This window comes from Spermophilus citellus (genome assembly GCF_964194105.1).
Source record: "Spermophilus citellus genome assembly, chromosome: 6".
In the NCBI taxonomy this organism is placed as follows: domain Eukaryota; kingdom Metazoa; phylum Chordata; class Mammalia; order Rodentia; family Sciuridae; genus Spermophilus; species Spermophilus citellus.
The window spans coordinates 110079320-110104799 of NC_138187.1; the positions used below are offsets into that span (position 1 = coordinate 110079320).

At 38.7% G+C, this 25480-nt stretch overlaps 1 protein-coding gene across 2 annotated transcripts in view; it reads left to right on the forward strand.

The window, feature by feature from the left end:
- Positions 1-25480, forward strand: part of CNST (consortin, connexin sorting protein) — a 104451-nt gene that overhangs the window by 67289 nt on the left and 11682 nt on the right. For both annotated transcript variants that reach the window (XM_081300181.1, XM_081300182.1), the window contains exons 3-9: positions 3238-3431; positions 5939-5969; positions 8157-8243; positions 9010-9124; positions 11176-11197; positions 11378-11474; positions 15010-15908. In XM_081300181.1, coding sequence (XP_081156307.1) covers positions 3238-3431; positions 5939-5969; positions 8157-8243; positions 9010-9124; positions 11176-11197; positions 11378-11474; positions 15010-15908 — 1445 coding nt within the window. The remainder of the gene's footprint in view (positions 1-3237; positions 3432-5938; positions 5970-8156; positions 8244-9009; positions 9125-11175; positions 11198-11377; positions 11475-15009; positions 15909-25480) is intronic.

Here is a 25480-nt window from a genome sequence, read left to right on the forward strand (position 1 = left end):
TGGTTTTTTTATGTTATCACATATCTCTTGGATGTTTCTCTCGTGATTTTTAACCAGCCTATCTGAGTTGGCTAGACTCTTTTCAAGATGATATATTTTGTCTTCATTATCTGACGTTCTGACTTCTACTTGCTCCACTCTATTAGTGATAGTCTCATTTGAGTTTTTAATTTGGTTTATAATTTCCTTCATTTCTAAGATTATTGTTTGATTCTTTTTTATAATCTCTATCTCCTGATAAAGATGCTTAACTTCTTCTTTTATCTGTTTATGTAATTCATTCTCAATGTGTTCTTTCGCTGCTTGAATTTGCTGTCTCGTATCCTCTTTTAGGTTCCATTCCATCTGTCTAAGGTGTTCCTTGAGTTCTTTATATGACCATTTTTCTGATGACTCTATATCCTCCTGAATATTTAGGCTGCCCTGCATTGTTTGCACTCCTTTTCTTCCTTGCTTTTTCATGCTGCTCATGTTGCTTCTAGTTCTGTTTGACTGCTGAGTTACTGTTTACTCCTATAAATTTATTTGATGCTTGGGAGGAAAGGTATTAGAAGGGAAGGGAGGAAGTCACTAAAGAGAATGAGAGTAAGCAGGTAGAATTCAAGGAAGGGGGAATAAGAAAATTGAAAAGAAATGTAAAGAAGGGCTGGGGATGTGGCTCAAGCGGTAGCGCGCTCGCCTGGTATGCGTGCGGCCCGGGTTCGATCCTCAGCACCACATACCAACAAAGATGTTGTGTCCGCCGAGAACTAAAAAAAATAAATAAAGTATTAAAAAAAAAAAAAAGAAATGTAAAGACAGAAGAAAAGAAGGAAAGTGAAAAAAATAGAAAATTCATAAGAATTTAAAGAAAAATAATAATAATAGAAATGAAAAATGAAATTAAAAATTGGAATAAAATAAAATAAAATAAAATGGATTAAAAAACATTTCAAAAGACAGCAAAAAAAAAAATTTATAAATGCAGTCCCAGAGTTCGATTAACTGTTCTTCCAGTAGATGGAGCTATGCCCACCGGGCCAAGTTTCTCCTCTCAGTAGGCGGGAGTCAATCTCTCTGCAGCAGTTCTTCCTCCTGGACTGGGCGGGTCTCCACTCCTGCTGTTCGCCGTGTGGGCGGGGCCTTTCGCAGAGCCCGTCGGGGGTTGTTTGCAGCGCCGGGCTGGCAGGTGGGGGGTGGTCGTCTGGAGCCCCGAACCGCCAGAGGTGGTTCACAGAGCCGGGCCGGCAGGGGCCAGGCAGGCAGCGCCCGCTCCCACACTCACTGCAACGCGTTGGCAGCGGCCGGTGGCGATTCACAGAGCCAGACGGGCGGGGGCCCAGGCAGGCAGCGCCCGTCCCCACGTTTGCTGCAACGTGTGGGCAGCGGGCGTTTGGCGGCAGCTGACGGCCGCTCACAGAGCCCGGCCGGCGGGGACCCAGGCAGGCAGCGCCCGCTCCTAAGCTCCCTGCAACGTGTGGGCCGCGGCCGTCCGGTGGCGGTTCACAGAGCCGGGCCGGCGTGGGCCCAGGCAGGCAGCGCCCGTTCCCAAGTTCACTGTAACGTGTGGGCAGCTGCCGGCGGCGGTTCACAGAGCCGGGCTGGCGGGGGCCTAAGCAGGCAGCTCCCGCTCCTAAGCTCACTTCAACGTGTGGGCAGCGGCCGGCAGCGGTTCACAGAGCCGGGCCGGCGTGGGCCCAGGCAGGCAGCGCCCATTCCTAAGTTCGCTGCAACGTGTGGGCGGTGGCCGTCGCTGGTTCACAGAGCCGGCCGGTGTGGGCCCAGGCAGGCAGCTCCCATTCCCAAGTTTGCTGCAATGTGTGGGCAGCTGCCGGCGGCGGTTCACAGAGCCGGGCCAGCGGGGGCCCAAGCAGGCAGCTCCCGCTCCTAAGCTCGCTGCAACGTTTGGGCCGCGGCCGTCCGGCGGCGGTTCACAGAGCCGGCCGGTGTGGGCCCAGGCAGGCAGCGCCCGTTCCCAAGTTCGCTGCAACGTGTGAGCAGCTGCCGTCGGCGGTTCACAGAGCCAGGCCGGCGGGGGCCCAGGCAGGCAGCGCCTGTTCCCAAGTTCGCTGCAACGTGTGAGCAGCTGCCGTCGGCGGTTCACAGAGCCAGGCCGGCGGGGGCCCAGGCAGGCAGCGCCCGTTCCCAAGTTCGCTGCAACATGTGGATAGCGGCCGGCGGCGGTTCACAGAGCCGGGCCAGCGGGGGCCCTGGCAGGCAGTGCCCGCTTCCAAGATCGCTGCAATGTGTGGGCAGCGGCCAGCGGCGGTTCACAGAGCCGGGCCAGCGGGGGCCCAAGCAGGCAGCTCCCGCTCCTAAGCTCGTTTCAACGTGTGGGCAGCGGCCGGCGGCGGTTCACAGAGCCGGGCCGGCGTGGGCCCATGCAGGCAGCGCCCGTTCCTAAGTTCGCTGCAATGTGTGGGCAGCCGCCGTCGCTGGTTCACAGAGCCGGGCCGGCGTGGGCCCAGGCAGGCAGCGCCCGCTCCCAAGCTTGCTGCAACGTGTGGGCCATGGCCGTCTGGCAGCTGCCGGCGGCGGCTTACAGCGCCGGGCTGGCAGGGGCCCAGGCAGGCAGCGCCTGCTCCCAGGATCGCTGCAACGTGTGGGCAGTGGCTGTCTGGCGGCTGCCGGCGGCGGTTCACAGAGCCGGGCTGTCGTGGGCCCAGGCAGGCGGTGCCTGTTCCCATGTTCACTGCAACGTGTGGGCAGCGGCCAGCGGCGGTTCTCAGAGCCGGGCCGGCGGGGGCCCAAGCGGTCAGCGACCGCTCCTACGTTTGCTGCAACGTGTGGGCCGCGGCCGCTTGGCGGGGGCTGGCGGCGGTTCCCAGAGCCAGGTTGGCGGCAGCCCAGGCAGGCAGCGCCCACTCCTCTGTTCACTGCAACGTGTGGGCTGCAGCCATTTGGCGGCAGCCGGCGGGACTGTGCCCCTGCTCTGCGTTGCCGAGATTCAGTCGTCTGGGACAAGCTGACACCTCCAATTAAACTTACTAGTTCCAGGCAGGTCTCCTTTCAGCGGAATTTTGCTAGAAGTTTCTCAGCAGGACGCATGTAGGTGTATTGATGAGTCTCTCTGATCCCGTTACCGCGGAGGCATTGAAAGTGCTGCCTCCTCACTGGCTGCCATGTTGGGTCCCCCACAATCTTAATTTAATGAGGCCAATAACTTGTGGTTTCTGGTTTTTTTTCCTATAGTCAGTTTTATTCGAGAGTTTTGTGATTAATAGGCATAATTATTTTAAAATAATCCACTTTTTTCAGGAGATACTACACCTTTGATGGAAAAAAAGATATTAAGTGCAGCCACACATCCTGTTGGTGATGAAGAGGCTACTGAAGTAAATGCTAATGCCCAACCAGAAGCTCCAAATCTAGTTTTGCAATCTCTGTTTTCACTAATACGAGGCGAAGTTGAGCAGTTGGATTCAAGAGCACTTCCTCTTTGCCTTCATCAGGTACCACATTAAACCCTTCACTTTTAGCTTCACTTAAATTCTGATACCAATATTTGTAATCATCTAAAATCCAGTGTTCTGTAATTGCTTCTGACCCACCTAGGGTTGTTGAATCCAGATGAAGATGACCAGTGGCTGGATATGTGGCTGGTGGATTGGCATATTACTGACTAGTGACCACACTTTGCTCTTGAATAATCTCATCATTTGGATAATGGTTAACACCTTTTATTCAGTGATTAAGCTGTATACAAATAGGAATCAGTGTGACAACAGCTTAGTAAACACTGATTAGATGCCAAAATTATGCTAGACACGGGGGGTGGGGGAATCACTTATCAGGGAATGTCCTTAAGAGAGCTGTGGAAGTTGGGGTTGTGGCTCAGTAGTAGAGTGCTTGCCTATCATGTGCGAGGCATTGGGTTTGATCCTTGGCACCACACAAACGTGGATAAATAAAGGTTTAAAAATGTTGTATCTGTCTTTAAAAAAATTTTTTTTAAAGAGCTGTGGAGAATAGGAGAAAGTTACAAAGATACCTAAATGTAGAATTCTGTATTAAGTGTCAAAATAGACACATGGTCAAGGTTTAGCAGCACAAAATGGGCGATTAACTTTGTCCTGTAAGCACTAAGGAAAAGAAGGTGGTCCTTGGGCTGGGTTGTTCAGGATGATTAGGTGCTCACCAGATGACCCAGTGAGCTGCTTCCAAAAGAGACATCAGCGTGTGGAAGACACGGCTGGGACAATGCTGGAGATTAAGGTGGGAAAAGAGACAGGCGAGACTTGATAGCTGGGGACCATAAGGCCTTAGTTTGAGAGGCTGGGCGTTGTTGTTGTTGTTGTTATTGTTGTTGTTGTTTTTAATAGATATGTTTTTTCTTGATTTTTTTTTTACTTGTAAATGGACATATCTTCATTTTGTTTATTTTTATGTGGTGCTGAGGATCGAACCCAGAGCCTCACACATGCGAGGCAAGTCCTCTACCATTGAACCACAACCCCAGCTCCAAGGGCTGGGCGTTTTTTTAATAATGAAAATTTCAGGACTAAATTTGTTTTTATAGTTTTTGTTTTATGATGTTAAGGATCAAACACAGGGCCTTGTGTATGACAGACAAATGCTGTACCACTAAGCTACAGCCCCAGCCCCCTGAAATTCAGTTTGAACTTTAGAAACATAATTCTTCTGATGACTAGGAGGGTAAATTGGAAGATGGACAGCCTGGAAAATAGGCAGCCTTTCCACTCACTGTCCAGTGAGTGGAAATTCTTTTTACATAAGAGCCCATTCAGGAAAAATAAAACTGCATTTTTTTTTTCACTTAAAATAATTGATATGTGGGAATGGAAAAAGTTCTACTTTTTACATTTACTAATATATCATTTTAACTTACGTGAGACAAAATTAAATAGTAAAATCTTAAAAAAAATAAACCCAAGGTAGGAAAATGTATATTTTTAGAAATTTCTATTACCTCCTTTGTGAACTTGAGGCAGGCCTTTGAGAAAATATGTACTGCTGTTTGGCTCCTAGACCATTACTGACTTGTCATTGTTGAGGAACTCCAGCACCAAGGCAGCCTTCTAATCTTTCAGCCTCTGTAGCGTTTGCTCAGTAGGTTGAGTTTGCAAAGGGTATTCACAGTTCATGTTGTTTTATCCTCCAAACAACCTGGAGCATCAAGTATTATCATCATCTATTCACAAAGGGGGAAAACAAGGCTCCATCACAAAGCATGTTTTTATAACACTGATGCTAGAATGTCTTTACTCCATTTTAGTGCATCTGTTTTTGAAGCAACCTGGAAGAAATTTGAGTATAGGAAATATCCTAAATAATATTATTGTGTCAAAGTATGATTTCTACAAGTGAATAATGGCATCTTAGGTTTGTAGGAGAGCATTCTTGTAGCTAGGATCATAGGTAATTGCCAACACACATGGCTCTAAACTCTTGACTAGCGTTCTGTACAATGTGCAGCACTGTGTACATAATTCCAAACACCATTATTCAATTGTGAGCACTTGGCCTGGCCTTTTGTTTAATATCAAAACAGAATCAAAAAGTTAGTGTCCATGAGGTCTTCAGCTGATAGTTGGTAAAATAAAAATGAAATGAATGGATGTAAAGGCCTCACGTGATGTGGCATATTTGCTTTTTAATTCACAAAAAATAGAATGATCTTTTTATTCATGTTATACCTTTTTAAGCTTCTGTAACATTTTTCTCATGAAAGAAGATTGCTATGACTCTAAATACAATAGAATGTGTTTATGTAAAGACTGGAGAATGCCTGTGTTTGCTCAGCTTGAAATGTGTCAGACTTTAGAATTGTTTCCTGTGCCTACAAAGCTCTTCTGAACCAGTTAATTATGAGTCTTCTTACTTTCATATTAGAAACATTTAGAGTTTCAAAAATTTTATTTCTTCCAAATTTGTCATTAAACCCAAATAGTAATTTAATTTCCTCTGGCTTTCTTTTTCATTTGCTTGTTTTTAACAGATAGCTGAGTCCTATTTCCAGGAAGAGGACTGTATCCTTTCTTAATTACTGGAAGAAACTCACCAAACCCTTATTTTTAAAATGGGGGTCTACATAATAAAAAGTATAAATCATATGGTTTTAGTGGATTTTGACAATTTTAGTACCCATGTAACTACTTCAGAAAGCAAGGTTCTGAAAATATCTGTCACTTCAGAAAACTTTTAAAACCACCCAAAGTTGACCTTCCATGAATAAACCCTAGTTTTACCAAATTAAATATTTATATTCAAGAAGGAGGAAAAGGACATTTTGCTGAAAATAAGATGTAAAAATCTTTTGGATTTTCTTTCTTTGAAATTAAACAGACATAAAAGTCAAGTGATATTTATATGATGGAGCATGTCAGATATATTACACATTATCTCATGACTATCTTATTACAGCTAGAGTCATGTGTTACTTGACAGTGGGGATATGTCCTGAGAAATGCATCTTTAGGTGATTTTGTCATTGCAAATGTCATACTAAGACGGCTACTGTGTTATTAGGTCATTGTTGACCAAAACATTGTTATGTGGTACATGACTGTATATCGCTGCAAAGGAAAGAATAGTTCTTCACTAGTAATAAACAGAATGAAGATTGCTTTTCTTTTGAAGGGATGGCCTAGTGTACACTGTCTAGACAGTTTACTTTTCTTTCTAACCTTATTGACTTTCACCTTTCTGACCAGATTGAGGATAATCAGTTATTGTCCTAAACCCTGTCAAATTAACTGAGGTACTTCAAACAATGACAGTTTGCTTCCTAAATATGTTGAAACTCTAGTGAAATGAAGAGGGAACTCACACGTGTGCATTCATTCCCTTTCCTTGCACCCCACCCCTTCTTCTTAAACAAAGAATGAATATCTGATATAGAGCAATGTAGAGCAGTATCAGCAGCCCTGGGAAGCTCCTAGAAATGCAAGTTCATGGGCCTCAGAATCAGAGCTTCTGAGGGATCAGACCCATGAATCAATATTTTTTAAAAAATATTTATTTTTTAGTTGTAGTTGGACACAATGCCTTTATTTTATTTATTTTATGTGGTGCTGAGGATCAAACCCAGGGCCTTGCCCTTGCTAGGCGAGCGCTCTACTGCTGAGCCACAACCACAGCTCTTTTTTTTTAGTTGTCATTGGACCTTTATTTTATTTATTTATTTATATGTGGCACTGAGACTCAAACCCAGTACCTCACACATGGCAGGCAAGCACTCTACCACTGAGCCACAACCTTAGCCCATGAATCAGTATTTTAACAAATTTTTCAGATAATTTTTATGTTCAATAAAGTTTGAGAAACACTGGTATATTTAAGACATGGCAGAGGAAAGAACAAATTGTTCCCATTTCTCCTGGGCCTATTTTAGGATCCCAGGGATATCTTTAAGACAACAAATGAGAGGGAGAACTGAACCTCTGAGTGCTTATGGAAAGGACGCAAAGCTAAACTATGAATTTTTCTTTCTTTTTTCTGGGTCAACATTTAGAACACTGCCCAGAGGAAGGTAGAAAATTGGACAGTGTATCTTGACCACAGAAGATGCACATATTTGTGATACAGATGGGAAGGCAAAAGTTTGTAATAAGATCTACATAAAACTGGAATCACATGACACTTTTGAAAACCACTGTGGTAATTAAAATTTTTAGAAAAGATCCATATAATTTTTGCTCACCATTTTCTGGACATGTGGTCTTTTGGTCTTATAAGAGAAAAGCACTCAGTGGGAAATAAGTCAAGGATGAAGGTTAGCTGAAACCAGAAACAAACACTTATGTCTCAGGTCACATAGTTGCTTGACAGAAAGTAATTTTAGGAGAAAAATTTCAAAAAGGAAAACAAATAGTCTCCCAGATTCCATGTGGGTTCTATTGACTCTGCTAGAAGTATGTTAGCAAGAAGGCACTCTTTGAGCATGAAAACCTTTTAATTCCTGCTGTTTGCTGATAATATGGAATCCATATAGCTACTGCATAATATACTAGAATAAAATTTATCTACTTCAAAACCAAGAAGCATTACTTTAGATATGTTTAAATTTAAGAATGTCTAGAGTTCTCTCTCTCTCTCTCTCTCTCTCTCTCTCTCTCTCTCTCTCTCTCTCTCACCTTGTTTAAGACATTGTTTTTCAAATATGGGGTTTAATGTAAATAGTCTGGATTTCTGTTTTCCTCAAATTTTCTATTCAGATGAGAAAGCAATGAAATTCATTCAGCTTGAACGATTATATCATGAGCAATTGCTTGCAAATCTTTCTGCCATTCAGGAACAGTGGGGTGAGTATAGACTAATATAGAATGTGAAACTATCCCTAATCTAACAAATTTGTTATTTGCCGGGTGCGTTGGTACATACCTGTAATTCCAACAACTCAGGAGGCTGAAGCAGGAAAATTGCAAGTTCAAGGCCAGCCTCAGGAATTTAATAAGGCCCTAAGTAATTTTAGCAAGATCCTGTCTCAAAAAAATAAAAAGGGATGGGGATGTAGCTCAATGATAAAGTTCCCCTGGGTTCAATCCCCAGGGGAAAAACAAGAAAAGAAAGTTAACACATTTAACCTGGTTTTATAAGTCAGAAATTTCCAATCATGTTAATATTGCAAAATATGGAACTGGGGATATAGCTCAATAGAATGTTTACCCATCATGCACCAGGCCCTGAGTTTAATCCTCAGAGTCATGAGGGCGGGGGGAGTGGGGGACAAAAAGGAAAGATTTTTCAAAAAATGTAGCATTTTTATCATGTCTATTTCACTGTGAGAAAATGGTTTTCTTTGTATTTTGCTCTTTGTACTAAGTGCCAAGAAAAGAACGCTTGCACCTATTTGTATTTCTTCTGAACATATTGCATGCCCTATTGGCTAATTCAGTCTCTGGGATGGTATTTACTTATACTTCAAAATAATAACTTAGCTATTTCTGTTAACTTTTTGGTGTTTGAGAAGATAATTTTGCATATTAATTTTTATCAGTGGTTCATTTAACATTTTTTTCCTCAAATATTTTTTTAAGAGCCAGTGACTTACAAATATTTTAAATTTAGAAACAAAATGGAAAACTGTACAACCACATACAGTTACACCACTAAGGAATTCAGAAAAAGGATTTAATGGTGAAGATTTTGAACGGCTTGCTAAATTTTGCACAACACATCAAGAGTAAGTATGTCAGAATTTAGTTGCAATGAGTTACAGTAGAATGTTGAAGAAGCATTGTATGGAGTATTGAAATACAAGGGCCTTTGTTTTGTTGATATTTTCAACTACAGAAATTAAAATGGGTATAATAAAATTTTAGGTTTCTTTCTCAGCTCTTACCGTTTTTTACATTGACCTTGGTGAACAGTCATTTTACATAGGCTCAAAAGATTCTTATAATTAGTAATTTTAAAATATAACATCTAATTTTGTCATCTTTTTGTGTAAGAGATTAGGCAATCCAAATGAACTTAATTCTACATTAGGACTTCTTTATTAATTTTACCCCCCCACACTCCCACCCCCGATTTTTAAATTCATTACTTGAAGACTCGGGTTCTGAACATGAGGGGGCATGATAGTGTTCATTGCAGCCCTCTGAGGCTCAGGACTTGAGTCCTCAATATGAAGGTGAAAGGCTTTCTGTTCTGTTAATAACTTTTTCTCCTTTTCTCTCAGACACATGAAGAGTAAACAAAAGCTCTATTTATTAGTAATGAGACATTCCTAAGTAATTGTTGCTTTTGTTCATGCAGAAGATAGATAACTTGCTGTGGGACCTTATTGTTTTGGAGACGGCCTTTGAAGAATGATTCTAGATTCATTCATCTCTCACAATAACGATTCTCTTATGTTTAAAACAGTATTTTCAAGGATTCTGAGTTATAACCTAGTTTCTTAGCAAATTAAAATAAGTTAACTTTCAACCTTGTAACATTTAATAATCATGGAATCTTTTAAAAAAATTTTTTTGAACTTCAAAATAATGTATGCCAGACACAGTGGCACATACCTCTAATACCAGCAATTTGGGAAGCTGAGACAGAAGGATTGTGAGTTCAATACCAGCCTGGGCAACTTAGTGAGACCTTGTCTCAAAATAAAAAGGGATGGGGGTATAGCTCAATAGTAGAGTGTCCCTTGGGTTTAATACCCAGTAAGAAGAAAGAAGAAAAGAAAACCTCCAAATACTCTAAGTACTGGCATTTCTATGGAACTAATAACTTCTTATCATGTTACAAATGTTTTAAGTATTTAATAAACAAATATTTTGAGCATAATATGAGTGTGGTATCTTTAGATAATTGCCCCAAATTATTACTCATAATTTTAATATTAAAGAATATTCTCAAGTTATAGATAGTTAAGCATACAAGCTTGATAAGTTTTTTTCCACATACATGTATGTCTACATGAGTACCACTCCAGAGAAAGATCCAAGATTCAGAACATACCACCTCTCAGAATGCTCCATCATGCGAGTACCAACTCTATACTCACCTTCCCCCCCATGGTCACCACTATCTGAGTTCTACTGTTTGCCTATTCTGTAATTTCATATCAGTGATATTGCATAAATAAGAATTGCTGTATCCAGCATTGTGTCGCATTACGTGGTTGCATGTAATGGAAGTTTACTGTATTTACTGGTGTGCAGATTCACTCTATGACTGTGCAATAGCTTGTCCATTGTGTTGTTCCTAGACCTGTGAGTTGCTCCTGGTTTTTGAACATTATGAATTATAAAGTGGCTATGCATTTTTGTTCATGCCTTTGCTAGATATACTCATATCCCATTATGTTGGGTATTACCTAAAATTTAATATTAAAAAGTTACTTTTCTGGTAATTTGTTTCCATGGATAATTTTAACAAATCATTTTTTGCCAAAATCTATTTTAGATTATGACATAAACTGAGATTTTAAAAATGTGTGTGAAATTGTCTTTAAGTACCTTATTAGCAAAAGGTTAACACTCTGTTTTACTTCTGGATTTTAGCATTTATAGCTTCCTTGGGGGTTTTCAATAATAATTGGCTACCTAAGGAGTTTAACACATGATATAGCTGCACTTTGAACTATGTAACCCTGTGGTAATGTTTCAGCTATGGAAATGTTCTGTGCTAATATTCGAATCCATAGAAGCTGTATTTTTTTTATAGCCATTTCAGTGACATTTGTTTGGAAGCATGCTGTACTTTAAAAAATTTTTTTCTTTCTTTTTTCTACAGTCCTCTTTTATCCAAACACAAGGTAAGTTTGTTTCTTTTGAAAATATTTATTGGGAAAATATTGTCACATGTCTGTTGTATGGACTGTTTTAGAAAATAAAGAAACATTTCTCAAGTTATTTCAGGTTTCTAATTTAATGCAACAGTTTCCAAAAATGTTTTTTTTGTGTGTTTTATTTGGTTGATGTTTTAAAATTTTTAGATAACAGCTATAGAAAAGACCCTGGGAAGGCAATGCTTTACACGGTTAATAGTGTCTGAAGATCCAAAGGAAAGAGGAGCTACAGCCAAAGAGTCAGGTATGTTTTTAAATTAAGTTAGGGAGGAATGTAAAAGATACCTATTTCCTTTAATATTTTGTTCGGTGTTATATCTGAACATTTTTGTGTCTACACCTCTTGTAGAAAAAATACCAAAGCAAAATTTTTATGATGTAATTCCATTTTTAGTTACCCAGTAGTAGATAATATAAAATATAAATTCTTGTAAAAACATAAAAGTATTTTCATGTTTTCAGCAGGCGGTTTTATGTGTCTAACAGAATATTAAAAGATTGTACAAAAGTGCTCTGAAATGGAATTGTTTTTGGTGTATTTAGATGTCCTTTTTTGTTTAAAAAACAAGCACTGAATGGACTTTATCAGATATCTTTCTATAAATCTAGATAGATAGTAGTTTTGTGTTTTGATAATTTATTTTATTTTTTTTTAATTTTTTATTGATTATTTAAAGCATTACATAGCTCATGATATATCATCTTTCATACATTAGACTCAAATTGTGTTTTGAACTCCCATTTTCACCCCAAATATAGATTGCAGAATCACATCTGTTACATATTCACATTTTTACATAATGCCATATTAGTGTCTGTTGTATTCTGCTACCTTTCCTAACCCCTACTATCACCCCTCCCCTCCCTTCCCCTCCCATCTTCCCTCTCTATCTCCCCTGCTGTTGTTCAATTCTCTCCCTTTTTTTTCCCTCCCCCTTGCCCCTCATAGCCTCTTGTAATTTTATGTATCCTTGAAGGTCTCCTACCATTTCCATATGCTTTCCCTTCTCTCTCCGTTTCTCTCCCCCCATTCGTCTTTGTTATCTGTAGTCTTTTCCACATGCTCTTCCTTCCTGTTCTGTTCTTAGTTGTTCTCTTTATATCAAAGCAGACATTTGGCATTTGTTTTTTAGGGCTTGGCTAGCTTCACTTAGCATAATCTGCTCTAATGCCATCCATTTCCCTGCAAATTCTATGATTTTGTCATTTCTTAGTGCTGCATAATATTCCATTGTGTATAGATGCCACATTTTCTTTATCCATTCATCTATTGAAGGGCATCTAGGTTGGTTCCACAGTCTAGCTATTGTGAATTGTGCCGCTATAATCATTGATGCAGCCGTATCCCTATAGTGCGCTCTTTTAAGATCCTCAGGGAATAGTCCGAGAAGTGCAATAGCTGGGTCAAATGGTGGTTCCATTCCCAGCTTTCCCAGGATTGATAATTTATTTATAGCAATATATCCTTGTCTCTCCTGTGTTTTATACACTGTTACACACACTAACGTATAATTTGTATATATATACTTCTAAAACATTTATGATATATTTTATATCAACCTATGCCTTTTGTTAAAAGATTTTTAGAAACTTTTTTCTAAATAAACTTTAGAAAAAAAAATAAATAAGTTTTAGGGTGATTTTCCCCCTGGCATCTGATTTCACTACTAATGTATATCCCAAGGTTTATGTTCTAGGGCCTGAAAGTCCTCATATTGAAAAGGAGGTGTAAGGTGGTTTGAGGGGTTTGTTTTGGGTGAGTGACCCTGAAGATATAAGATGCTACCATCAAGTAGCCATTTCTTCTTTTAAAGTACTTTTTAATTTTTTTTTAATCTCTATCCTCTTTTCCCTTTTGAGACAAGGGGGAGATAATGCCTTGAGTCACCCCTACTATACTCTGTTCTTTCTGTCTGTTTTCTACATTTTTGAATAAGAAACCATAGTAAAATAACCTTTATAACCATTTTAAAAGGGCGGGGAGAATCCCCAAATAGCCACCTAGTTTGAATGTGGACGTGTCTCCATATCTTACACATTAGGAAGAGTGCTGTTACAGCTCTTTAGAATCTGAGACTCTGCACTGGTTGCTGCCCAGCACTAGCTTGGCCTTTGCACGGCTGCATGTGGATGGAGAAACTGATGTACCAACTTTAAAGACAATAGCTGGGTGCTTTGCTTCTCAGCTAGAACCTGGGACTTCTGGTTTCTAATTGAGCACAGCATGTTTTTCTTGTTTTGTTTTGTTTTGTTTTCCCACAGCATGAGTAAACTGTAGGAATTGGGGATTATCAAAGGCTTCAATGATTCAGATATCCTATTAACAACCATTTTTGAAGGGGTGGGGACTAAGTCCTGGAGGAGGATGTCTTGCCCCAGCCTGATAAAACAATGTGTTTTTAAGAGAAATGTCAGCAATGGGGATGACTCTTCAAATGTAGTGTGGAATTCTTGCCTTTTGCATCATTATGTATGTGTGTGTGTGTGTGTGTGTGTGTGTGTGTGTTGTGTGCGTATGTGATGTTTTGTATTTCTAAAGATGGAATAATTGTTTTCTCATTACTTTGTAAATACATTGGACCTATAGATAGTATTTGTTACCATTAAAGTGATATTTCAGTTCACTAGATACAGTACTTAAAATAGTTGTATTTTGTCCAGTCATGGTAGTTGGTAAACTCACTTCCCACTCAGCATGACTTCTTAGACTGACTCAGTAACTTTTCAGTCACTTATGGTTTTGTCGTTTTTTGGTTTTGGGCAGTGTTTGAGGGGTTTTTTGGAGGGTGGTTGGTTTTAGTTTTGTCTTTTGGTATTGTGGATTGATTTGGGTGATATACAAGATACATTCCCAGTCTTTTTTATATTTTACTCTGAGATAGGGTCTTACTGAGTTGCTGAGCATCTTGATAAACTGCTAAGGCTGGCCTCAAACTTGTTCCTCTTGCTTCAGCCTTCCAGATCCCTAGAATTACTGTCATGCACTAGCATGCCCAGCTTACTTTAGTTCTTTTTTATTATTTTTAATGTATTTTTTGTTTGGGTACTGGGAATTAGACTGGTGTGAGCCACATCTCCAGTCATATTATGAAGGAAAAATTTTTTAATATTTATTTTTTAGTTGCAGTTGGACACAATACCTTTATTTTTATTTATTTATTTTTATGTGGTGCTGAGGATCAAACCCAGGGCCTCACACATGCTAGGCAAGTGCTCTACCACTGTGCTACAACCCCAGCCCCATAACGTATTCTTTTTTTTTTTTTAAAGAGAGAGTGAGAGAGAGAGAGAATATTTTTTTAATATTTATTTTTTAGTTTTCGGCAGACACAACATCTTTGTTTGTATGTGGTGCTGAGGATCGAACCCGGGCCGCATGCATGCCAGGCGAGCGCGATACCGCTTGAGCCACATCCCCAGCCCAATAACATATTCTTTTATTGCTACCCTTTGCTGCCCTGCTTTAAGAAGTTGCAATTTCAAAATACCATTTATTAAGGGTATTAAGTTAATAAGGTTTTTACTTTTTCAATTATATTGATAACTAAATATTCATCTTAACATGATTTTGAATAATGTCTGTTAATTTTTATATGTAAAGGGTTATTTACTGAATGTTTTGGGATTGTCTTCTCTAAGAACACTATAATGCAACAGATAGAATTTGTATTTGAGAGGTTAGAATATTGTGTTCCATTTTATTCATACATCCTTTCTCTTCCTTTCCATACAAAGCATTGTTTGGAATTTTAAAACAGTTTATTTGTTTTCTTCTTTAGAGAGTGATACTTGTCTTGGCATGGAACCAAGTAAAGAAAGCCAACATACGGAAGAGCCTCAGGAAAGCAGGCCCAGCTGTAATCAGATGGATGGACAGGCAAATTCCCCAAGCCTTCCAGTAACTGCAGGAAAGGACCACACGGAGCCGCTCTGCAGCACTGAAGCCACGCTGGAGCTCCACACCCAGCCCTCCGAGACAGCCTGGAGCAGGTCAGAGCCAGACTCTTCAGAGAATGCTTGTGAGAATGACAGACGCTTGCAGGCTGCTGCCACAGAGGACCGACCAGATGTGGCTAAAACAGGGGGCATTGCTGAAGACCCTCAGGTGTTACCTTCTGGTGAGTCAGTGAGAGAACCATTGATCTTACCAGGCTGTGATCATATATCATGTCCTGTGTTGAATTCCAAGGGAAAATATTCACAGTCACGAAGGAAAGAACTCCAGTTGCCCCTTCAGGATGTTTCTGAGGCGGTGCCAGAGGACCAGCCTGAGAACAATGAATTAAATGAGCTGCAGCAACCTGATCTCACAGACAGTGATGGAAAATTGCCACAGGGCCAGACTGACTCTGAAGGCTCAGAGAATGTACTTTGTGAAAATAATAAAATATCTGACTTAAGTACATTGCTTCCAGAAGTGTATATGGCCCCTGAGGAAAAGGGAGATAAGGAAGACCAAGTCAATAAGGAAACAGAAGACTATTTGAACAGCCTTTTGGAAGGATGCTTAAAAGATACTGAAAATCCTCTTTCCTATGAAGACAGCCAAGACGAGGACTCTGATCTCCTTCAAGATCTTTCTCCTGAGGAAGCATCCTACAGTCTACAGGAGAATCTGCCTTCTGATGATAGCTGTCTTTCTCTTGATGATCTTGCCAAAAGGATAGAGATTGCAGAGGTAAATTAGAGATAAAGTAAAATGAAATTTTAAAAGCTGATACATGTACAAAATGTTGCTTTTTTTTTTAAGTTTTCAAACATGGTTTGAAACATGAGGGAGATTTTTTAGTTAATGAGCTTTTTATCATTATTATCTTTTTTTTTAGTTGTTGATGGACCTTTATTTATTTATTTAAATGTGGTACTGAAAATTGAACCCAGTGCCTCACCATGCTAGGCAAGCGTTCTACCACTGAGCCACAACTCCAGCACTTGTTACTATCTTTATTTTTTGTACGTATTGAATAAGATAACTTGTAATCATTATGTTTATATTTTAATAAGTTATATTGCATGTCTCCAGATACAATGAGTATTATTATGAACATGATTTTTTAAATAGTCTTATGGTTTTTATTTGGCATACCCAGGAATTATGATGAAGACAAATAGTCATATTCTTTAAGGAAATCTTATGTTTCTTCTTATATGTCTGTAAGGTTCCATATAGTATGTACTCTTACATATAGTTTCTTCCTTTTGTTAATATATTTTTAGAATTCTCTAAAACAGTATAACAGGATGAAGGAAGCATTTTAAAATATAATGAGACTGGCAGGTAGTAGATAAATTTTTAAGCTATTAAGTTACAGGGAGGGGGAAAAAAGGTCAAGGAAAGGTGACCATTCTCTTTTGTTTGATAGTACAATAAAGAAGTTCAGAAAAAGGAAAGATAAAAGCCATACCAAAACTCTCGCCCCCTCACCAAGGCTGCTGTGATGGGAATAGTGGAATCATTTTGCCTTGGTTCCAAAAGGATTCTACCATTTCACCAGTCTCCTGAAGTTGCTTTTTTCCTCTCTAAACCTGCTTGCTTTTCTGAAAATTAGGATCCGAGCCGACTTTCTTTTTCTTAACCCTAATTTTTTCTCATATTGGCTTTATGTTCCATTTATACCTGTTATATTTTAATTTAGCATTATCATTGAAAAAATGACCTCAGAGAAAATTTTAAAAGTAGCAAAGCAAAAGTATATAACAAAATATAGAATTCTGTGAAAAGCTTTCTGAGGTAATTTAACTATTATATTACTAGCTTCCTTTGTTGCCATTTAGTCAATTCTCCAGAGTATGGTTTTTCTTCTTAGTTTTTTTTTTTTCCCTTTGACAAAATTAGGTAGATTTTAGTAAAGCACTTGTTCTACTGTTCATTTTTATGTTTATTTTAACCAGACCACTGGATTGTAATTTATAACTAGTTGTCCACAAACTATGAGTTTTGCTTCTTGATTTTCTCTTAACAAAATTATTTAATATTGCTTAATGTATGCAGAGTTTCTGTTTGGGGTGATGACAGTTTTTAGAAATAGTGGTAATGGCTATACAACATTTCAAATTGTATATTTAAAAAGGTTAAAATGGCAATTTTATGTTATTTATTTTTTTATTTGTTCATTCATCAATCATTCATTTCACCACAATTTTAAAAGTCATTTTTAAGTAACAGCTCAATAGTGTTTATGATAAAGTGTTTGATACAATATTTATTGTCTTACTTTTAAAAAAAATTTTTTTAGGGGCTGGGGTTGTGGCTCAGTGGTAGAGCACTTGCCTAACATGTGAGGTCTGGATTCGATCCTCAGCACCACATATAAATAAACAAAGTTAAAAATCCATTAGCAACTAAAAAATATTTTTAAAAAAAATTTTTTTAGTTGTTGATAGACCTTTATTTTATTTATTTACATGTGGTGCTGAGAATTGAACCCATTGCCTCACACATGCTAGGCAAGCGCTCTACCACTGAGCCACAACCCCAGCCCCTGTCTTGCTTATTTTTTTTAATTTTTTTTTGTAGTTGTAGATAGACAGAATGACTTTATTTTATTTGTTTATTTTTATGTGGTGCTGAGGACTAAACCCAGTGCCTCAAGCATGCTAGGCAAGTGCTCTGCCACTGAGCTACAGCCCCAGCCCTGTCTTGCTTATTTTAACTAGATCTTTGGTACAGGGAATTAGCAAATTATTGAGTTACTATTGCGTATTAAATGGCATATTCCTTCCTCAAACTCATAAAACAGTGTCTCTTTTCCTCCTAAAATAGCAGCTAGCAGTGGAAGTTATATGTACTTAAGGCTCAAGGTTGTCTTTTCTGGGAAATTAATACCAAATGACCCCTTTTCCTAAAATTCTATTGCACTATTAAGTTAGGCTATTTTAGGGACCCCAAAAGATACATGATTAGCAACACTAGTTTACTTTCCTTTGATGATTCTAAATAGATGGTTAAATGTTTGCTTTCTGTCTACCGTAATCCCTTCTCTATTTTGAGAGGTATGCTTTAGTAAAATGTAACTGCCAGCAGAGGAGGTCTTGAAGTTTCAGAGCTAAAAATCACTAATGCTTACTGTTATCTTAATCCTTAAGGATGAGGGTTTGGGGCTGGGGCTGTAACTCAGTGGCAGAGCATTTGCCTAGCATGTGTGAGGCACTGGGTTCGATCCTTAGTACTGCATAAAAAAAAAAATGCAGTTCATCTACAAATATAATAAATAAATAGATAAACAAACAAATAAATAGAATGAAGGTTTGGATTAAAATATCCAGGTCAATGGGTTTTTTTGCTTATCAGTGCAACTTACAAATTTTTTTATTTTATTGTTTGATGCTGAGGATCAAACCCAAGTTCTCTACCACTGAATTATGCCCTAATTCCTAATTTTTTAAATTAAAAATTAAATCCTATTTTTTAAAATTTAAGTACAAACATATAACTTTTTAATTCAAACACTTTGTTTTGCTTTCAGTAAAATATTATTAAGAGGGCTGGGGTTGTGGCTCAGTGGTAGAGCACTTGCCTAGCATGTGTGAGGCACTGGGTTCGATTCCCAGCACCACATAAAAATAAAATAATAAAATAAAGATATGGTGCCCACCTATAATTAAAAAATAAGCATTAAAATTTTATTAAGAGCTCTCTATTTAGTGCTGAGGATGCAGTGAGGGATCAGATACAGTTCTTAGCCTTCTGTATTATCTTTAGGCTATCACATTTGGCTAGTTTTACTACAGTTGTTTCTGAAATATTGTGTATGCTTCCCTCCTTTTGTGAGCATAGTTTCTTAATAACTAAACATTGGAATAGTAATTTTCATGCCCTTGGGAGCCACTAAGGCACCTAAGCTTACTCATCTCCACATATTGCTATTTGTTTTTTTCAGTCCTCTACTCTGTTTCCCAATCTCCCTATCATTTCTCCCCCATCAGTGATTCTGCACCTCACTGGCTACAAACTTTTCCTACCTCTGTGTTTTGGGTAGACTACACTGGTATGCTCTTTCTTTGCTAGTTTTCTCCTTTTTTCTTGTCCCTTGTTTTTCTGCGTTGCTCAGCTTTGGCTAAACTTGGTTTTGATAACCACTGCCAGCCCAGTGGAAGCACTTGTTTTGTTGTATTGTTTTAAACTATTAGATTCATCATATAAAAATAAAATAAATTTCACAAAAGTTTGTGGAGAACTAAAAACAACTCTGTTATTTTATTTTTGTGGGTTTTTGTGTGTGTGTGTGTGTGTGTGTGTGTATGTATTGCTAAGGATCTGACCCATAGTCTCACACATGCTAGGGAAGTGCTCTACCACTGAGCTACTCTATTACTTTAATTTATTAATATAGTGACATGCATAGATGAAACATTTCTAGGGTTGGTAAATATATCTCAAACTCAAATAATTTTGCTTAATGATAGCTTAATATCTGATGTATTGCTTATCTTTTTTGTGTAAAAAAGAAAAAAATGACATCTATCATCAATAGTGTAGTCTCCACTGTTATAAAAAAGCACCATGGCCAGGGTTGTGGCTCAGTGGTAGAGCGCTTGCCTAGCATGCCTGAGGCACTGGGTTCAATTCCTGGCACCACATAAAAATAAACAAATAAATATGAATAAAATAAATAAATATAAATTAAAAATAAATATAAATAAAATAAAGGTATTATGTCCATCTACAACTAAAAAGATATTTAAAAAAAAAACACCAAAAATGCCAATGTACATATCTGTAATCCCAGCAACTTGGGAGACTGAAACAGGAGGATCATAAGTTCAAAGCCAGCCACAGCAACTTAGTAAGGCCCGAAGCAACTTTGCAAGACCCTGTCTCAATAAGGGGGGAGGGGGCGCGCTGGGATGTGGCTCAGTGGTTAAGCACCCCTGGGTTCAATCCCTGGTCCCCCCAACAAAAAAAACATCAAAAGCATTTATCCTCATTTCATAGGTGTGTTTGTGTGTGTGTGTGTCTGTATGTCTGTGTGTGTCTGTATGTTGATAGTGATTAAACCCAAGGTCATTCTACCACTAAGCTACATGCCCAGCCCTTTTCATTTTTTATTTTGAAATAGGGTCCTGCTACATTGCTGAGGCTGACCTCAAACTTGCAATCCTCCTGCTTCAGCCTCCTGAGTGGTTGTGATGTGATTATAAGCATGTGCCTCCACATCCAGCTTCATTTTATAGATTTTTAAGAAAAAAATTATCATTTATGCAGTATTAGATAGCAAATTAGAGAGTTATTCATAAGGTCAGGCATGGAGACGAGTTTGCAGCCAACTTGGGGCAACATAGTGAGACCCTGTCTCAAAACAAAAAAAGGGAGAAACTTCTTTTATTCAGTAATATTGTGAGCAAATTTTACACGAGTCTTATACCATTACAAATGCAGTAATTAAAAATACAGGTAAGGATATTGCACAGATGAAGCCTATAATCTAACAGTTGTCTGATTATAAGTGTGTTGTCTTTCTGCATTTTGTATCTTTTTTTTTTAAAGAGAGAGAGAGAGAGAATTTTTTAATATTTATTTTCTAGTTTTCGGCGGACACAACATCTTTGTTTGTATGTGGTGCTGAGGATCGAACCCAGGCGAGCGTGCTACCGCTTGAGCCACATCCCCAGCCCTGCATTTAGTATCTTGAGGTTTTGACAGAAGATGAAATTTTATTGTGATATTCATGATATACTGACATGATTTTTTAAAAAAATATTTTTAGGTGTAGGTGGACACAATACGTTTATTTTATTTATATTTGGTGCTGAGGATTGAACCCAGTGCATGCATGTTAGGCAAACACTCTACCACAGAGCCACAACCCAGCCCCTGACAAGATTATTTTAATGTCAGAATCCAAGACCCCTTTGCCCAGAAACTAATAATGCAAATAAATCATTGATTTGAGTGGTTCTGGTACTTGGAAGGATCTTTGCTTTAAACTCTGCAGCTTTTCCATCCTCTAGCATGAGAATTACAGGGAGTGGCTAGCATCAAATTTGAAACTATTTATCTCAGTAATAGAGTGCTTACCTATCATGTGTGAGGCCCTGGGTTTGATTCCCAGCACCAAAAAAATAAAAGAGGAAGAAAAAAATTTGATAGCAGAAATATGTTATGCAAATTCAAGGAAGCATGATGACCCAGCCCCATACTAGCAATAAAAGCTCACTCAGCTTTCCTGTCTTTTTGTAGATTGTTACATATGTGAGGGTAAGGGAGGTTTTTGTTTTGCTAAATAAGTGACATGTAAATTGAATATTGAATTTTTAAAAAATTTTTTAATGTATGTTAATTAGGTATATATGACAGCAGAATGCATTTTGATTCATTGTACACAGCTGCAGCACAACTTTTCATTTCTCTGGTTGTACACAATGTAGCATCATACCATATATGCAGTTATACATGTACATAGGGTAATGATATTCATCTCATTTCACCATTTTTCCTGCCCCCATGTCCCCTTCCCACTCCTCCCTCCCCTTTGCCCAAAGCTTTTCCATTTTTCCCATGCCCTCCCCCCATTATGGATCAACATCCACTTATCAGAGAGAGCATTCGGCCTCTGGTTTTTTGGGATTGGCTGACTTCGCTTTGCATGATATTTTCCAACTCCGTCCATTTACCTGCAAATTCCATGATTTTATTCTCTTTTTATAACTATTATTATTATTTTTTAGTTGAGATCTCTATTACTCAGGCTGGCCTCAAACTCCTAGGCTCAAGTGATCCTCCTGCCTCAGTTTCCAGAGTAGCTGGGACTACAGGATGAGTCTGTCTTTAAAACATTGAAAATAAACCGGTGTGTGCAAGATACCTGTATGTAGTCCCAGCTACCCTTGTGGCTGAGGCAGAAGGATCACCTGAGTTCACAAGTTCAAGACCAACCTGGGCAGCATAGAGAGACTCTATCTCAGAAAAAGAAATAACAAAAATGAAGAACAGTATATAATTCAGAGAATCCCTATGTGAACAGATATGATATGTCATATGGAAATAAAACTATTCATTTTTCTTCACTAATACATATGTATACAATCTACTTATAGAGATGACATGTATTTATATTAAATGATTCAGATCCAAATGATTTTTCTTGAATGATCCTGTTATTTCTAAAAGCTGGTGGAAGAACCACATTGCTAATGCTTAGGACTTTAAGAAATCTGTTAATCTGGGAGAGGGCAGCTCATGTTCCTTAGTCTTTGTCTAGATTAACAGCATTTAGTTAGATGTCTGAAGGGTCTGTTTTTCTTGAGCGCAACAAAATCTAGAGGAGGAAGTAACCTGGCACTGTCTAGTGGGAGAGAGAAATGACAGCACAAAATTGTGGTTGGGTTTGTCTTCAGCAAAGCTATCCAATTAAAGTGGCTTCTGTGAACTCCTCATCCCTGATGCCTTTTACTTGAGGTAGCTGTCTCTTGCCTAGATCACTGAGATCAGGGAAACTACTTAAGATTAGCTGCTCTAGGGTTCTCTCACCAAGTTAAGATAGCTAACAGTAAGCAATAGGGCTTTATGAAATTGTATAGGTAACTGTTTCATGGGTCTTAGAGAAAAGAAAAGCGTTAAAACAGTGATCCTTGTGGTTCTGCCCAGAGTAGCTCTTTCAAAGGCAGCAGGTTAAGTCCAGCTTCCTTACAATAGGAGAAAAAGGGTTTATGGAGCATGGTTGACCCAGGGTTTATGTAGGTGTCTAATGAGCCCCCAGGGGAAGACCCAGGGATTGCCCATTCTTAATTTAGGCCAGATGGTGTCATCTTTCCCTTTCAATTTTTATCTTACTCTTTAAGTGTTCTAATTACTTAATGTATGTCTTAATTGTCAGGTTTCTTGAACCCACCTCCTTTTCCATTTTAATTACTTTTTAAAATTTATATCTTCTTCCTGAATTTTTTCAATGGCTACTTAACATTTTGCCCCATCCTTCATTTTACCTCTCCAACTCAAATGGTTTTACATTTTAACTGTATAAACCTGGGGTCCCAAACTAATACCCAAGGGCCCAGCTAGGTAATAGAGGTAAATGAAATGACTTAAATGTAGAGTGACAGGGAGGGTTCCATGCCTTGTCTAGAAAGATTCACTTTTGAAGTTGAAGCACTCTATAATTAAATTAAATACATCCAAGGGTCTCAATCTGACACATAAGCCTGTTTTTTTGTGTTTTGTTTGTTTGTTTGTTTGTTTGTTTAGAGAGAGAGAGAGAGAGAGAGAGAATTTTTAATATTTATTTTTTAGTTCTCAGTGGACACAACATCTTTGTTGGTATGTGGTGCTGAGGATCGAACGGGGCCGCACGCATGCCAGACGAGCGCGCTACTGCTTGAGCCACATCCCTAGCCCCGATAAGCCTGTTTAAACTCCTGTTCTAAACCAGTTTTTACATTGTCAGCCCCTTCCCATGGCTCCCGGTAGTTTCAGGCTGTGCTTCTTGACTTGACATTCAGGACTCTTGGTAATCTGGTCCACTCTACCTGTCCAACTCCATCTGCTACTGAGCCTAGGTCTCGGCCTGTGTTGCAGTCACTTGTCTCCTCTCTGCTCTCCATATACACTTTGCATGTGGCTGCCCCTGCTTCTTCCAGGTTACGTCATTCTTCCCTGGAGCGGTGAACCTCCTTCCTACATCTGATTCTTTCCAGCCCTTAACGTCTATTCATGCCTTTTTAGTGTGCAAAGTGCCAAGCATAGTACCTGGCTCCTGGTGACTTCTCAGCAGGTGCTAACTGCTGCCATGTTCCTTGGTCACTGAAGTTCATAATGTTTGACCTTTGGAACTATTTATCTAGACTTCTTTTTTTTTAATGTTTATTTTTTAGTTTTAGGTGGACACAATATCCTTATTTTATTTTTATTTGGTGCTAAGGATCGAACCCAGCACCTCATGCATGCCAGGTGAGCACGCTACCACTGGAGCCACATCCCGAGCCCCTTATCTGAATTTCTACTCAGGGAAGGGGCATACTTCCCATAAAGTTTTGTCCCCAGTGTAATCTTCCCTTGTTATTATAGGAAGACACTTATTGTCTTCTGCACCAAATTGCAGACTCCTTAAGGGTAAGGATGCTGCTGGGTACATCTTATATCACTATAAAACCAACATAGACCATTGTTAATAACAACCACTACATCCAATAAGGCTTTTTTTCCCCCCAAGTTCACTTACAACAATAAATAACCTTTGAAAATAGATTGTTTTGATAATTTTCAAGGAAAACCTACATTGTTCAAAGAAGTATGTTAGATACTGTCCTTATGTAAATTCTTCATCTGTGTATTTATTTACTCTTTGGCATGTTTATTGAGCACCTACTATGTAATAGAAACTGGAGAGAGGGTAGTGAATACAGATCAAGTCCCTACTCTCATGAAACTTATTTTCTAGAGGGAGAGACACATAAACAAGGTCATATAAAATTAATGTAGTTTCAAATATTGGCAAGGGCTATCAAGTAATTTCACAAGGTAAGGGGATATAAAGTAACTTAACTGATAGTTTTTGTTTTTTTTTTTTTTAATTTTTTATATTTTTTAGTTGTAGATGGACACAATAACTTTATTTTATTTGTTTATGTGGTTCTGAATATTGAACCCAGTGCCTCTCATATGTGAGGCAAGTACTATACCACTGAGCTACAATCCCAGACCCATTAACTGGTAGTTTTTTAAACAACTTTATGGAAGTTAAAAAGTGGGTGGTAGCTGACATTCTTACCATTTATTTTCCTATCTTAATATTTATTAAATTGTCCCTTTAAGCAAGCAAAACAAATTATAAAAATATGAAGTAATGCCTAATCTAGAAATTTACTTAATGAAACTCCTTATTTTAAACAAAAAACTCTTTCCTTCTTACCATAATCTTTCCAAATTCCACACTGATTCACTTCATCATAATTTGTCTTTTTCCTATTTTGCACTTTCTCCTTATTGCAGTGCTCTAAAATTCAGGGTTGTGGGTTTGACCACCTGCTCTTTCTGAAGATGGTTTTTCCTTCATGTAGTTGGCACACCTGGATCCAGCTGTCACTACTTCTTTTAATTTGCTATAGTAATGGCCATGACATTAATCTCTTTCCATGAAAGGTTTTCTATCTAATCACCCATTTCCCCATGTCTCTAGATTGGCAAGTTTAGCCATATGTTTAAATATCTCCTTTAAAAAAAAAAAAAAAAAAGGTGTGTGTGTGTGTGTGTGTGTGTGTGTTTGTTTGAGAGAGAGAGAGATACCAGGGGTAAAACCCATGGCCTCATGTTTG